The sequence below is a fragment of the Mandrillus leucophaeus genome, unplaced genomic scaffold (assembly GCF_000951045.1).
Source record: "Mandrillus leucophaeus isolate KB7577 unplaced genomic scaffold, Mleu.le_1.0 Scaffold52, whole genome shotgun sequence".
Classification (NCBI taxonomy): Eukaryota; Metazoa; Chordata; class Mammalia; order Primates; family Cercopithecidae; genus Mandrillus; species Mandrillus leucophaeus.
In genome coordinates, this window is record NW_012105586.1 from 2,194,563 (window position 1) to 2,209,686 (window position 15,124).

The window sequence follows — 15,124 nt, forward strand, 5'->3', positions numbered from 1 at the left end:
CACTGCATCCATCAATAGATAAATGTGGTATCTATACACAATGGAATACTACTCAGCCGTCATAAGGAAAGAAATCATGTCCTTTGCAGCAATACAGATGGAACTGAAGGCCATATTCTTAAATACAGACATTCAGATACAGAAAGACAAATACTACATGTTCTCACTTCTAAGAGGGAGTGAAATACTGTGTCCACACGGAAGTGGAGAGCAGAATAAAAGGCAAGAGAGACTTCGAGGGGTGAGGGGGTGGGAGGTACAGGTGGGTGGACCATGAGAAATTATTTAAGGGGTACAATGTACGCTATTTGGGTGATGGATACCCTAAACATCCTGAGTTCACCACCCCATCTAAGCGTGTAACAAAATTACACTTGCGCCCCATACATTTACACAAACAAAATAAAATCCTAAGGACTCTACTGAATATTCCAGTCACTGAGCGGGGACGGTTTCTTCTGCTGTGTTAGTATGTCCTGTTCGCAATGGGTCTCTTCCCTGAGTAGGAAGTCGGCCAGGAGACCCTGGGCCCGTGGGCGGACAGTGTGAGCTGGCAGCCTCCCTCCATTTCAGGGTTGTGGGGTGGGGCTAGCCTGTTGACAGTGCACTTCCAAATACCCAGGTAAAGAGGGCTTTACAAACAGAGTGACAGCACCCCACTGGCAGCCCGAGCTTTCCCCAGATACTCCTTCAGTGTTCTGACTCAAAAAGACGATTGTTGGCCAGGTACAGTGGCTCAGCCTGTAATCCCAGCACTTTGGGAGATGGAGGCGGGCAGATCACTTGAGGTCAGGAGTTCCAGACCAGCCTGGCCAACAGGGCAAAACCCCGTCTCTACTAAAAATACAGAAATTATCTGGGTGTGGTGGTGGGCACCTGTCATCCCAGCTACTCGGGAGGCTGAGGCAGGAGAATCGCCTGAATCCGGAAGACGGAGGTTGCAGTGAGCTGAGATCCCACCACTGCATACCAGCCTGGGCAAGACGGCGAGACTCCTTCTCAAAAAATAAATAAATAACTAAATAAAGAGACAATACTGGGGATTAAAAACTCAGGCATCATCTGTGCAAACTGGTCAGTGGCCGTGCCATACCACTGTACACATGTTAAAGTTGTGTTTGAAGACGTAGTCACGGGCTACTGCACCTCACAGCTCTCCACTTCCCTCCTGCTCTTCATCTGCCGGCCTCTTCCAAGCCCAGAGCCTCTCTGGGGGTCCTAGAAGCAAGTCACCCCTCACTTCTCTGGCAGTCCTCACAAAGTCACATGGGGTGACCTTTGCTCCACTTGTTTTTTTTTTCTTTTTTAGACAGAGTTTCACCCTGTCGCCCAGGCTGGAGTGCAGTGGTGCAATCTCGGCTCACTGCAATCTATGCCTCCCGGGTTCAAGTGATTCTCCTGCCTCAGCCTCCTGAGTAGCTGGGACTACAGATGCCCGCCACCACACTCAGCTAATTAGTATATTTTTAGTAGAGACGAGGTTTTGCCATGTTGGCCAGGCTGGTCTCAAACTCCTGACCTCAAGTGATCCACCTGCCTCAGCCTCCCAAAATGCTGGGATTACAGGCATGAGCCACCACGCCTGGCCATTCCCCTTGGTTTTGTCACCACTCTTCCATCTGTTTTAAACCACATGGACATTTGTTAAAATCTCTCAAAACCCTTTAAAAAAACAAAACAGAACAAAACAAACAAAAAACGGTCAGGGTTTTAGTAGTTTCCTGCACACTGGTAAAGCCAACCATCCTGAGTTAGAAACCTCTTCAGAAACTTGATATTCATCTCTCTAAGTCAATAAAACAGCCTTGCAAATAGGTCAAGATTTTACCAGCCCAGGGCCGGGCATGGTGGCTCATGCCTGTAATCCCACCACTTTGAGAGGGCAAGGCGGGCAGATCACCTGAGGTCGGGAGTTCAAAACCAGCCTGACCAACATGGAGAAGTTGCGTCTCTACTAAAAATACAACATTAGCCGGCTGTGGTGGCGAGTGCTTGTACCCCCAGTTACTTGGGAGGCTGAGGTAGGAGAATTGCTTGGACCCAGGAGGTGGAGGTTGCAGTGAGCCGAGATTGCACCATTGCACTCCAGCCTGGAAACTCCATCTCAAAAAATAAAAGATTTACCAGCCCAATAATTTCAGGAAGAATTTTTTTTTTAATCAACAGAATCTCTTACCAAAATGCTAAAACTGGACTTTATCATTCCATTCGCTGGGTCTGACTACTCAAAGGATAACCAGAACCCAAACCTGATCTAATTAACAGCCGAGGGTGTTGGTCATTTTCCCCCACCCCTGGCTGTGGGTGGGGAGAAGCACAACAGTGGGAGCACAGACGCCACCCCGTGGTCGAGGCCTGGGGTGGGAACTGCTTACCCTGGGGCTTGGTGCCTGTCTCTGCTGTACAGATTGGGTAGGGGACACAGCGGGCACAGGAGTTGGTGGCTGATGTGGCACAGATCATGCCAGGTCGACATTCACAGACGCGGGAGGAGTTCCATGCACACGGCGTCTTCTCCACGAGATCGTCTAAGGGACATAGACAAGGGTCATGGAGAAAGATCAGGATGGCAAGGGCAGGGGGTCCAGAGAGCCCCCAGGAGGACAGAGAAGCAGTTGTCCAAGGGTCATCCAACAAGAAAGTAAATGCTCGTCTGACTATGCCATCGAGCAGCTCTCCCAGCATGCTCGAAATAATTATGCAGGGTGAAAGAAGGCAGGCAAAAAGGGACGGCACGCTGTATGTTGCATTTACAGGAAATTCTAGAAAATGCAAGCTATTGCATGGTGACCATAGGCAGGGGGTGGGAAATAGTGACAAGGAACCCGAGGTAACTTTTAGGGTGAAACGGCTGGTTGCTCAGCTGCATGCATTTGTTAAAACTTGTCAAATCGCATCCTCTAATCTGTGCATTTTACCATATGCCCACTACCTCTCCATAAAGCTGTTAAAAGAAAGTCCTCCAGGGGACAGGGTGAGTGGGCATGGGTGCAGAGGAGCCGAGACTGGCCATGACTCCGTAACCATTCAAAGCTGGGTGATAGTACACAGCCATCTCTGACTCACTCTACATCTGAATATGTTTGAAATTTTTAATGATAAAAAGATTTTTTGGCCAGGCGTGGTGGCTCACGCCTGTAATCCCAGCACTATGGGAGGCCGAGGCAGGTGGATCACAAGGTCAGGAGTTCGAGACCAGCCTGACCAACATGGTGAAACCCCATCTCTACTAAAAATACAAAAATTAGCCAGGCATGGTGGCAGGCACCTGTAATCCCAGCGACTCAGCAGGCTGAGGCAGGAGAATCACTTGAACCCGGGAGGCAGAGGTTGCAGTGAGCCAAGATAATGCCACTGCACTCCAGCCTGGGCGACAGAACGAGACTCCATCTATTTAAAAAAAAAAAAAAAAAAAATTTTTTCTCCAAAATCAAAAAAATAACATGTTAGAGGTATTATTTTTAATAAGTGTAATAATGCTTTTGTATGTGTTCGGGAATATTTTGCAACGCTCCACTTAGAGGTAAATACAGAATGACTGGATCAGTAATTAGGCAAATGCGGCTTCTCCGCAAGAGTAGTTCTCAATCAGCAGGATACCTAGAGGCCCAGCATGGTAATGGTAAGGGCTGGACAGTCTCTTCTTACAACCTCCAGAGCAAGGGAACTGGGCAGGATTTGGGGAATTTGTGCAGAGGGTGCATGAGCTCAGCAATGAATGAAACCATTTGGGACAACGGCAGCTATTATCATTATTATTATAGCTCTTAAGATAATTGAGTACGTGTGAGACAGTCGTCTCAGCACTCTACCCAGATTAACCTACAATCATGTATTTAATTCTTACACAGTTCTCTGAGATAGATACTACTACGCCCATTTTGCAGCAGAGGAAACTGAGGCACAGACAGGTTAGGAAACCTGCTTGAGTTTATAGGCTATTAGGCGGGAGAGGCGGAATCTGAACCCGGCACTCGGGTTCTAAAGCTCATGCCTTTAGCTACTAATACGCCGCTCTACTCTCTCGTAGGGCTTCCGTTAGGAGAGCTGAAGGAATTACTGGGCCCAGAGCTAATGCCTCTTTCTCCATATGTCCACATGGTGGTTGTGGCAGACTGTATTTTCCCAAAACATGGCTACAGTGATATTTCCGGCCCTTCCAGAGCCTTGCCACTTACCCATCAAGAAGTACAACTGTTTTCCTTCCCTCAGTCTCAAGTGAGATTTGTGGTTGCCTCAACAAACAGGAAGTGGTGGAAGTTCTGTGTGACTTCTGAGGCTAGGTCATAAAAGGAGATGTGGCTGCTGCCTCTCTCTGTCTCTCTGTCTGTCTCTCTCTCTCTCTCCCCCTCCTTCTCTCTCTCTTCCTCTCTCTCTCCCTCTCTCCTTCTCCCTCTCTGTCTCTCTCTCTCTCTGCCTTTCTCTCCCTCTCTTTCTGTCTCTGTCTCTTTCTGTCACTCTCTCTCTGTCTCTGTCACTTGTTCTCTCTCTCTCTCTCCGTCTCTCTGTCATTCTTTCTCTCTCTCCCCCCTCTTTCTGTCTCTCTCTCTCTTCCTCTCTCTGTCTGTCTCTCTCTCTTTCTCTCTCTCTCTCTGTCTCTCTCACTCTCTCTTTCTGTCTCTATCTCTGTCACTCTCTCTCTGTCTCTCTCTGTCACTTGTTCTCTCTCTCTCCCTCTCTCTCCGTCACTTTCTCTCTCTCCCTCTCCCTCTCCCCCTCTTTCTGTCTCTCTTTCTCTGTCTCTCTCTCTCTGTCTCTTTCTCTCTCTGTCACTCCTCTCTCTCTTTCTTTCTCTCTCTCTTTCTGTCTCTCTCTCTCTCTCTCTCTCTTCCTGTCTCTCTCTCTTTCAAGAATTTTATGGCTGGGTGCAATGGCTCACGCCTGTAATTCCAACACTTTGGGAGGCTGAGGCGGGCAGATCACTTGAGGCCAGGAGTTTGGGACCAGCCTGGCCAAGACGGTGAAACCCCGTCTCTACTAAAAATACAAAAAAAGAAAAAGACTTCGCTTTTAGAACCCAGCCATCAGACCATGAGGAAGCCCCAGGTAAGACATGAAGAGGCCGACATGGAAAGGAACCGAGGCCGCAGCCAGGAGCCGACACCAACCCCAAGGCAGGAGAATGAATGAGGCTTCAGAGCATCCAGATCCGCAGCTTTTGGGCTTTCCAGCTAAGACCCCAGACATTGTGGAGCAGATACAAGCTGTCCCCGCAGTGCCCTGTCTGAATTCTGACTCACAGAATCTGTGAGTACAAAGAATGGTTTGTTTTCACAACTAAGTTTTAAGAAAAATTGCTATGCAGCCTCAGTAACTAGGACAGAGCCCTCCAATGACAACAAACAGTGTCTGTGGTTCTTTTTGCCCTCCCCTGACTCTCCGCTCTGCTTTGCTACCCAAAAGCAGCTCTGGACAAGGAGACGGACTCACACATTCCCAGTGGCCTCCGTGAATAGCCGGGGCCTCTAAAGTCACAGCAGCCTGTGGCCTGAGCAACCCCCCAGCCCACATGACCCTCGGGGTGCGGCTGGCGCTGGGAGGTTGTGATGGGCTGGACACAGGGAAGCCCCACACCCGCATCCTGCTGTGCGTGCACACTCAGTAAGTGCTTGTCAAAGCAGCTCGCAGGCCAGGCTCAGTGGCTCACGCCTGTAATCCCAGCACTTTGGGAAGCCGAGGTGGGAGGACCGTTTGAGCCTGAGTTCGAAAACAGCCTGGGCAACATAGTGAGACCCCTGTCTCTACAAAACACATTTTTTTAATTAGCCAGGCATGGTGGTGTGTGCCTATAGTCCCAGCCACTTGAGAGGCTGGGGCAAAAGGATCATGTGATCCTGGGAGGTCGCAGCTGCAGTGAGCTATGATTGCACCACTGCACTGCAGCCTGGGTGAAAGAGTAAGACCCTGTCTGGGGAAAAAAAAAAAAAAAAAAAAAGGCAGCCAGTGGGGTGGACAAGCACCTGGAACCTGGTGGCACTTGTCTGGGTTCAAACTCCAGCCTGCAGGCCTTGGAAGTTCCCTGACTTCCCAAAGCCTCTGTTTCCTCTTCTGTAAAAGGGGAATGATAACAATCCTTGAATCACAGAGTAGTTACAAACATTAATGAGCAGAGTTTGGAACAGGCGCGTGATTCACAAATGCTTCCTGGAAGGAAAGAATATGCAAATATGGAAGCCCTCTGAAAAGAGGCAACCCCCGTCGAAAACCCACAAACATGAGGGGGAGTTCCTGGAAGTTCACGGTTCAAAAATGCAGAGAGGTAAACTGAGGCCCAGGGAGGGACGAGGCCTTTACCTCGAGAACAGCTCACGCAGGCCGTGCAGCGGCCAGCCTCGTCCAGGTAGTAGTCAGGCTCACACTGCTTCCTGCAGTCGCCAGACCCCTGTGGGCACGGCTGCGTTGGGGACAGACCTGGGGAAAGAAGCAGAGAAGCTGCAGACCAAGCCGCCTTGGCAAAGGGCCTTACTCCCCACCCAACCCTGAAGCCCCCTCATCCCTCACCATGGCCAGCTCCCAAACTCCACACATCAGCTCAGTCCAGCCTTTCAGAGGGAGTCCTGAGGCTCAGAGAGGACAGGGACACGGCGTGCATTCCACACGAGAGGAGGGTACTCACTGCCCCCCAGCCAGCTCCTGCCCACTGTTCTTCCTGAGGCCACCATGCCACAGCTTCCCCCAACCCCGTCTCATGGCTCTGTCACTCCCCTGCTCAAAACTTTGGGTACAGCTTCGCTGAGAGCTCAGCACACTAGCATAACTCCTGTTCAGAATGGTATTAGGTGGGGAGGGGCTGGGTGCCTCCTACCTCCCTCTTTTAAAGACCCGTGTGGGCCAGGCGCAGTGGCTCATGTCTGTAATCCCAGCACCTTGGGAGGCTGAGGCGGGTGGATCACTTGAGGCCAGGAGTTTGTGACCGGCCTGGCCAACATGGTGAAACCCCATCTCTATTTAAAAAAAAAAAAGTAGCGGAGTGTGGTGGCGGGCGCCTGTAGTCCCAGCTACTCGGGAGGCTGAGGCAGGAGAATCACTTGAACCCGGAAGGCGGAGGTTGCAGTGAGCTGAGATTACACCATTGCACTCCAGCCTGGGCGACAGAGCAAGACTCACCTCAAAAAAACAAACCACAAACAAACAAAAGACATCATAGAGAGAATGAGCAAAGCCATGGAGCGGGAGAAGGTACAACCATAGGACAAGAGCTCCAACCCAAAATTATTAGAAGTCCCACAAATCCATTTTTTTTTACAAAACCAACCCAAGAGAAAGGAAAGTACGTGCACGCAAGGATGTATGTTTCATTCTTCATTATAGCCAAAGGCAGAAACAACCCAAATATCCAAAAACTGAATAAACACAGCACGGCATATCTACGCCGTGGAGGGCTATTCAGTAATAAAAAGGGACTAGGCCGGGCGCAGTGGCTCACACCTGTAATCTCAGCAGTCTGGGAGGCCGAGGCGGGCAGATCACCTGAGCTCGGGAGTTTGAGACCAGCCTGACCAACATGGTGAAATCCCATCTCTACTAAAAATACAAAATTAGCCAGGCGTGGTGGCGCACACCTGTAGTCCCAGTTACTCGGGAGGCTGAGGCAGGAGAATTACTTGAACCCAGGAGGAGGTGGAGGTTGCAGTGAGCCGAGACCGCGCCATTGCACTCCAGCCTGGGAGACATGCGCGAAACTCCATCTCAAAAAAAAAGAAAAAGAAAAAGAAAAATGACGAACTGAGGGTTGACCCTTCGCCATGGGGACCTGGAGGGCATCAGGTGGACACATGCAGAGGCTGGCCAGCTGAGTCACAAGTGTCACAGCAGCAGAGTGGGACCCATTTCCCTCTCACAAACCAACAAAGAGGGAAACAGAGGTGAGAGATGGGGCACCGGTGCCTGGCACAAGGCAGGCCCTCTGCACTGCTGGCAAATGAATGAGTCCGCTCGTGTCTACCTCTGCCCCTCGATGCTCTCAGCCCTAGATCACACCTTGCCACTCTCTTCTCTCCCCACCAGGAGAAGACCACAGATGAGTGCCCGCCTGCTCCAAACACCCCCACTCATGGGCCATCCACCAGTCGGGCACCCCAGGGAGACGACCCACAGCTTCACGGGGAAATTACCTGGATCCGAACTAGGCCTTCCCACGGAGGAGGGAGAGCTGGGAGCCCTTGTCAGTTTAGAAGCAGCTTCCTGGGCGAGGCGGGTGCCCCCTCTTAGAGGCATGGTGCTGGCATTGGAGGTTGCTGGGGACACCGGGGTGGGCTTGGCCTGGGGGATGGTGCCACTGGGGAAGAAGCCAGAGACGGGACTGGTAATTCTGCCAATGGAGCAAGGGAGGCCTGTGATCAGGAATAACAGTTTCCACAGAGATGGCGTCCCGGGCCCTCGGCCCACCACCTCTGGCAGGCGCACTGTAAGCTCCTGGGAGCAAGGCCTGCATTTTCCAGGCCCTCTGGGTCTCCTAGGGGCTCAGGGCAGGGCTGGGCACACTCTAGGGCCTCAAATGACCTGAGGGCTTGGCAGAGAGGCACCCGGAATCCTGACACCATGGGCTGAACCCCACCTACACCCCCATGCCCAGTTGCACCCTGGGCATCCTGTGGGGTGGGACAGCCTCATCTGAAGGCCAGCTTGGGGGAAGAGGAGGAGGCAGAGCCAGGGGGTCACCTGGAGGGTTCCTTGCAGTTCTCTGGGCTGGCACAGGCAGGGCTGAGCCCTGGGGGAGCCGGTTCACAGACCGTGTTCTTCTGCGCCGTGCCTGCAGCGGGGACAGCAGTGCCTTCAGAATCGGTGTTGGGGACCCAAATTCTCCCGGAATACACGCTTCACTACCACGGGCCAGAGTTGGAGATGGGGTCCTTGGAAAACGCAGTGGTCATCTGGAGGTGGCGCCTGCCTGGCACCTGTTTTCCATTGGAGTAAAGCAGCCTACCTTTCCCTGGAGAATTACTCCCCTCTGATCTCAGCATCTGTGGTTAGGGATCGGGACCGACTGAATCCCCTTTCCAGCAATGGCCATGAGACCAGGCTGGACCAATCAATCCATTCCGCTCCTCTGCCCATGATGAGCCAGTTCAGGGATGGACGTGTGACCCAAGCCTGTGAGGCAGAATTTAAAGATTCTGGTTTGGGATTTAAAGGTTTTGGTTTCTGGATATTAAAAATGTAAGAAAGGGAAGTTGTCTTCCCACTGGCGCTGGGCAGAGCTGCCAGTAAGTATCTTGTAGACAAACCAACAGAGAGGAAAACAGAGGTGAGAGATGGGGCAAGACAGAGCCCCGGATCCAGCCATGCCTGAAGCTTCTCAGAGCTACCCCCAGACTTTTAAGCTACACGTGCTAAAAATTGGGGATTTTGCTACTTGCAATCCAAGGAGTCCTGGAGAATGCTGGATGGAAGCAGAGTGGAGAAGAAAACACACACATCATCCATCCAGTGCCCCTGAGTTTGCCTGTCATGTCCTAACTGTGCCAGGAAAATCAGTTTTATTTACTTATTCATTTATTTGAGACAGTCTTGCTCTGTCACCCAGGCTGGAGTGCAGAGATGCAATCTCAGCTCACTGCAACCTCTGCCTCCCAGGTTCAAGCAATTCTCCTGCCTCAGCCTCCCAAGTATCTGGGATTACAGGTGCCCACAACCATGCCCAGCTAATTTTTGTATTTTTAGTAGAGACAGGGTTTCGCCATGTTGGCCAGGCTGGTCTCGAACTCCTGACCTCAGGTGATCCACCCTCCTCAGCCTCCCAAAGTACTGGGATTACAGGTGTAAGCCACCATGCCCAGTCCAGTCAAATGATTGTAATCATACACACTTCACCAGGCTGTCGTCAGGATAAACAGAAGAGTGCACGTGAGGTGCCCATCACACTGTGTGACACCTCTGCTAAATGCTGTGTCCTTACCCCCATCTAGACTCCTGATCCATCACTTAGAAGTTGACCTGTATGTCACCGGGTGCGGTGGCTCACGCCTGTAATCCCAACACTTTGGGAGGCCAAGGCGGGTGGATCACAAGGTCAGGAGTTTGAGACCAGCCTGGCCAACATAGTGAAACCCCATCTCTACTAAAATCTCAAAAAATTAGCTGGGCGTGGTGGCGGGTACTGTCACACACAAAAAAGAAAAGTGACCCGTATGTGTGGGACTTCGCTCTGAAGGTTTCCGTGGAGGTGGGCGCGAGCAATGCTGACCTCTCGTGTTCTGCAGCATGGTGGAGAGGCGACACCTAAGCTTAGGCATTTCCTGCTCTGTCTTTGCAGGCAATTTACCTGGCATCTCCAAACCTCGATTTCCACACCTGGAAAATGGGGCTAATACTGTCTGTCTTACGGAGACTTGAGAATTTCAGGAGAGGCAGTCAGTGAAGGCTCTTAGCGTGGGGCTTGGCTGATTGGAGGCAGAAGCTGCTTTCCATTTTACAGCTGGAAAAACACAAGCCCTGAGAGCTACCCCATGGGTGAGTCCACAGGGGACCTCAGAGATTAACAAGGGTTTGGCAGCTAAGATTAGAACACTTCTAAAACAGTGCTGTCCAACGGAAGTATGTGAGTCACACAGGCCAGCTCAAATATTCTAGGAGCCACATTTTAAAAGGTAAAAAGAAATAAGTGCAATTAATTAATTTTCACAGTATATTTATTTAACCCAGTATATCTAAAATATCATGTTTGCAGGCAATCAATATAAAAATAATTAACTATATTCTTGTTTATATTAAGTTTTTGAAATCCAGTGCATATTATATACACAGCACTTCTCAAGACAGACTTAGCTGCATTTTTCTGTTATTTTTATTGTTTGTTGTTGTTGTTGTTGTTGTTTTGAAACAGAGTCTAACTCTGTTGCCCAGGTTGGAGTGCAGTGGCACAATCTCAGCTCACTGCAACCTCCATCTCCCGGATTCAAGCAATTCTCATGCCTCAGCCTCCCGAGTATCTGGGATTACAAGTACCCGCCACCACACCTGGCCAATTTTTGCATTTTTAGTAGAGACGAGGTTTCACCACATTGGCCAGGCTGGTATCAAACTCCTGACTTCAAGTGATCGGCCTGGCTCGGCCTCCCAAAATGCTGGGATTACAGGTGTGAGCCACCACACCCGGTCCCTAGCTGCATTTTAAGTGCGTGGCCACGTGCCACGGGTATTGGGCAGCTCGGGTCCAGGGGTAGCAAAGGGAGGCCTCTGGCGCCGCCGTGTGGCAGTCTCAGGAACACCGCCCAGACAGTCCCTCCAGCAGGAAGCCTCGGCTGGAACAACTGAACTCAAGATGTTTTTCACAAAGATACAAAAGTTTCTGAGCTGAAAACTTTTTGGAAGTTTGGTCTTTTTGGAGAGGCCCCCAAGGCCTTCAGTTACACTCCCTCACTTGACAGATGGGGAGATTGAGGTCCAGAGACAGGTGGGAACATGCCTCCCAAGTGCAAATGTTTGCAAAATCCTAGGTATCTGCTGCCCAGTCTACTGCAGCACTCCCCTGCTTATGGGTGGCGGGCCTCAGCATTTCCTCAGCAGAGCGCTCTCGCCTGATCCAAGGGGAATTTGACCAGATTTGAACTCCATCCACCCCAAGCCTGGATCTCCCTGTCAGGTGCCCCCATATCTTAATTCAACGAATTTCTATGGGGAGCAGGTGCCATGTCTAGCATTTGATCAGGCAGTGGGGAGATGCTGATGAACACCAGGCGCATGGTCTTTGCCCTCAGGAAGCTTCCAGCCAGGGAGGGAGGCAGACATTGATCAAACCAAGAGACAGAGAGAGGTATGTATCCACATTTGCAAAGGACACAGTGCTGCCAGCTTCCCTAGTGAGAGGCCAGGGAAGGCCTCTTGAGGAAGTGGGATGGAGAGCTCAGGGCGGAGAAGGACTTGACTAAGTGAATGAGGAGGGAAGGGTGTCTCTGACAGAGAGAACAGCACATGCAGAGGCCGGGTGGGACAGAGAAGCACAACATCCCCCGACCTGGAAGGGCAGCGCAGGTGGGGCCCAGAGAGTGACAGCTTGGTGCTGAGAGCTGGGGCTGGGAGAAAGGAGGGGGCTGTGTTGGGATCACATCCTGAGACTGATTCTGGGAAGATGGCGTAGGCACGTTTTTCCCTCATCCTCCCACCAAGAACTGCCAAAAGCCCTGGACATTACGTACAAAATAAATGTAAGAAGACTCTGAAAGACGAAGAGAAGAAGGTAGGTCAACTGGGGGCCTTGGGACCAGGACACAGTGGTGAGTCCCTGGAGTTTTCTTTTTCTTTCTTTTTTTTTTTTTTTTTTGAGATGGAGTCTCACTCTTGTTGCCCAGTCTGGAGTGCAATGGCATGATCTTGGCTCACTGCCACCTCTACCTCCCAGGTTCAAGTGATTTCCCTGCCTCAGCCTCCCGAGTAGATGGGATTACAGGTGCCTGCCTCCACGCCTGGCTAATTTTTGTATTTTTAGTAGAGACGAGTTTTCACCATGTTGGCCAGGATGGTCTTGAACCCCTGACCTCAAGTGATCTGCCTGCCTCGGCCTCCCAAAGTGCTGGGATTACAGGCGTGAGCCACCACACCTGGCCTTGTGTCCTTATCTTTAGAGTAACAGGAAGATACTGAAGCATTTCAGGTACATACCCGTGTGTGTGTGTGTGTGTGTGTGTGTGTGTGTGTGTCTGTGTATGTGTGTGTGAGAGAGAGAGACAGAGAGAGAGAGACAGAGAGACAGACAGAGAGGATCAGATTCAGATTTGGTCTTGCAAGAGTCATTCTGACTGTCTGCCCTGGGGGCTGTATAAGAGAAGGAACTGGGGGTGAGAAGGTGGGGAAGATAATTGGGGGCCAAGTCTACAAGACTCGAGGACGGGCTGGCTGTGAAAGATGAGGGAAGAGGGGAAGGACAAAAGGGGCAGGCAGTGGTAGCGATGGGGGTGACTGCCAATCCCCAGGTTTGCACAACAGGGCATGGGACTCCAGAGAAGGACCCGGCTGGGGGAGAGACCACAGGAACTTCGTGGTACTTTTCTCCTCCATGGACACAGGGCTGCCTCTGAGCCCGTCTCCCCGGCTCCATGCACGCTGCAGCTGCGGCACCCACTTCGTGCTGTGCTCCAAAGCCCGCCCACTCCTCACGCCTCCCTTCCGGAAGATGGTCCCAATGCCACCCAGACAGTTTCTGTGGCCCGTACCCCTTCTCTGGTTACGAGCAGCCTCAACACCTTGTACTATCAGAGAAGCAGAAGTCAGAGAAGTAAGAAACTTGTCTGAGGTCACATGGTAAGTTGGAAAAGAAACCCAAGTTTCTCAAGGCTTGAGCCCGGAGCCGGATCTCTCAGCACCTCTAACTCGCAATGCCCTGAACCTGAAAGGGTGAAATCAACCCCAATATTCCAGGGAACTCCCAGGATAGAGACTTGAGGTTTCCTTCTTGTTTAGGGGGCATCAGATAATCGCTGCCTTGAGCCTCAAACCAAACCAAGACCTCCTCCAGCCAGGTCTATGCCAGGGGACAGCAGGGTCTCTCTGTACCTGGAACACAAGATGGGGGAGGGCAGCAGAAGGGCTGGGTGCTGGGTACATCCCTGGCCCATCGCCAGAGGAGACACGATCTGTCCGACAGGCTCCAGGAAGCAGGAGGTCGGAAGTCAGTAGTGCACGGGGGTGGGCGGAAGGTGCAGCAGCAACGGCACAGATCTCTGTCCTGGGCCGAGGGTGGGGACACTGACCTGGGAACTTGACAATCATCCCTGCTGGGCAGACAGAATGGAAGAAGCAGCGGGCACAGGAGTTGACGACAGACACGGCACAGAACATGCCAGGCTGACATTCGCAGACACGGGAGGAGTTCCACGCACACGGCATCTTCTCCACGAGGTCGTCTGAAAGGACACAGATGGGGTCACAGAGGGGAACAGAAGAAAGGCGTCTCTCCAGAGGGGAACAGAAGAAAGGCGTCTCTCATCTCTCTTGAGATGAGGGAGAGAGAGCAGGCAGCCTCTCTCCACAGGCAGCCACAGCGCAGCCTCCACCTCCCAGCTCACCCCCCTGGTGACCACTAAAATTGGATTAAAAATCAAAATAAATTAATGTACCAATTTTTTTAAAACAAAAAAAAAAAAGGCATGAAGGAAACTTAGACGCACATTGCTAAATGAAAGACACCAGTCCGAAAAGGCTACACACTGATTCCAACTACATGACAATTCTGGAAAAGACAAAACTATCGAGACAGTAAAAAGACCAGTAGCTGCCAGAGGTTCAGGGGGAGGGAGAGATGAAGCAATGAGCTCAGGACACATTTGGGGCAGTGAAAATATTCCGGATGCCACTGTGATGGTGGGCACGTGTCATCATCCGTTTTTCTAAAGCCCTAGAATGGGCAACACCAAGAGTGAACCCTGATGTAAACTACGGACATTGTTAGTAATAATAACGCATTGTTAGTAAGAATAATGCATCAGTATCGGGTCACCCATGCTAACAACTGTGCAACACTAATGCCAGGTGTTCATGACAGGGGAGGCCGGGTGCAGTGGCTCACGCCTTTCATCCCAGCACTTTGGGAGGCCGAGGCAGGAGGACCATTTGCCCTCAGGAATTCCAGACCAGCCTGGGCAACATGGCGAAATCCTGTCTCTATAAAAAAAAAAAAAAATTAGCCAGGCATGGTAGCACATGCCTGTAGTCCCAGCTACTTGGGAGGCTGAGGCGGGAGGATCGCTTGAAGCCAGGAGGTTGAGGCTGTAAAGAGCTGTGATTGCACCACTGCACTCCAGCCTGGGCAACAGAGTGATACCCTGTTTCAAACAAAAAATAGGGGAAACTGTGGGAGACTGGGAAGGGGATAGAAGGTATATGGGAACTCTGTATTTTCTGTTCAATTTTCTTGTAAACCTAAAATTGCTTCAAGAAATCATTTATTAATTTTTTTTTTAAGACAGAGTCTCACTCTGTCACCCAGGCTGGAGTGCAGTGGTGCTATCTCGGCTCACTGCGGCCTCCATCTCCCAGGTTCAAGCAATTCTCCTGCCTAAACCTCCTGGGCTGGGATTACAGGGGCGTACCACCATGCCCAGCTAATTTTTTGGTATTTTTAGTAGAGATGGGGTTTCACCACATTGGCCAGGATGGTCTCAAACCCCTGACCTCAGGTGATCCACCC

General features: G+C 51.2%; 1 protein-coding gene across 2 annotated transcripts in view; it reads right to left on the minus strand.

Moving 5' to 3' along the window:
* Window positions 1-15,124, minus strand: part of TNFRSF8 (tumor necrosis factor receptor superfamily, member 8) — an 82,726-nt gene that overhangs the window by 25,537 nt on the left and 42,065 nt on the right. The window contains exons 4-8 of one of the 2 annotated variants that reach the window (XM_011996569.1): window positions 13,689-13,841; window positions 8,662-8,752; window positions 8,115-8,278; window positions 6,295-6,411; window positions 2,376-2,528 (exon numbers count right to left, since the gene is read on the minus strand). In XM_011996569.1, the coding sequence (XP_011851959.1) occupies window positions 2,376-2,528; window positions 6,295-6,411; window positions 8,115-8,278; window positions 8,662-8,752; window positions 13,689-13,824 (661 nt within the window). In that variant the 5' untranslated portion in view covers window positions 13,825-13,841. Of the gene's footprint in view, window positions 1-2,375; window positions 2,529-6,294; window positions 6,412-8,114; window positions 8,279-8,661; window positions 8,753-13,688; window positions 13,842-15,124 lie in introns of those variants that run through there. The other variant, XM_011996570.1, reaches the window with a different exon arrangement.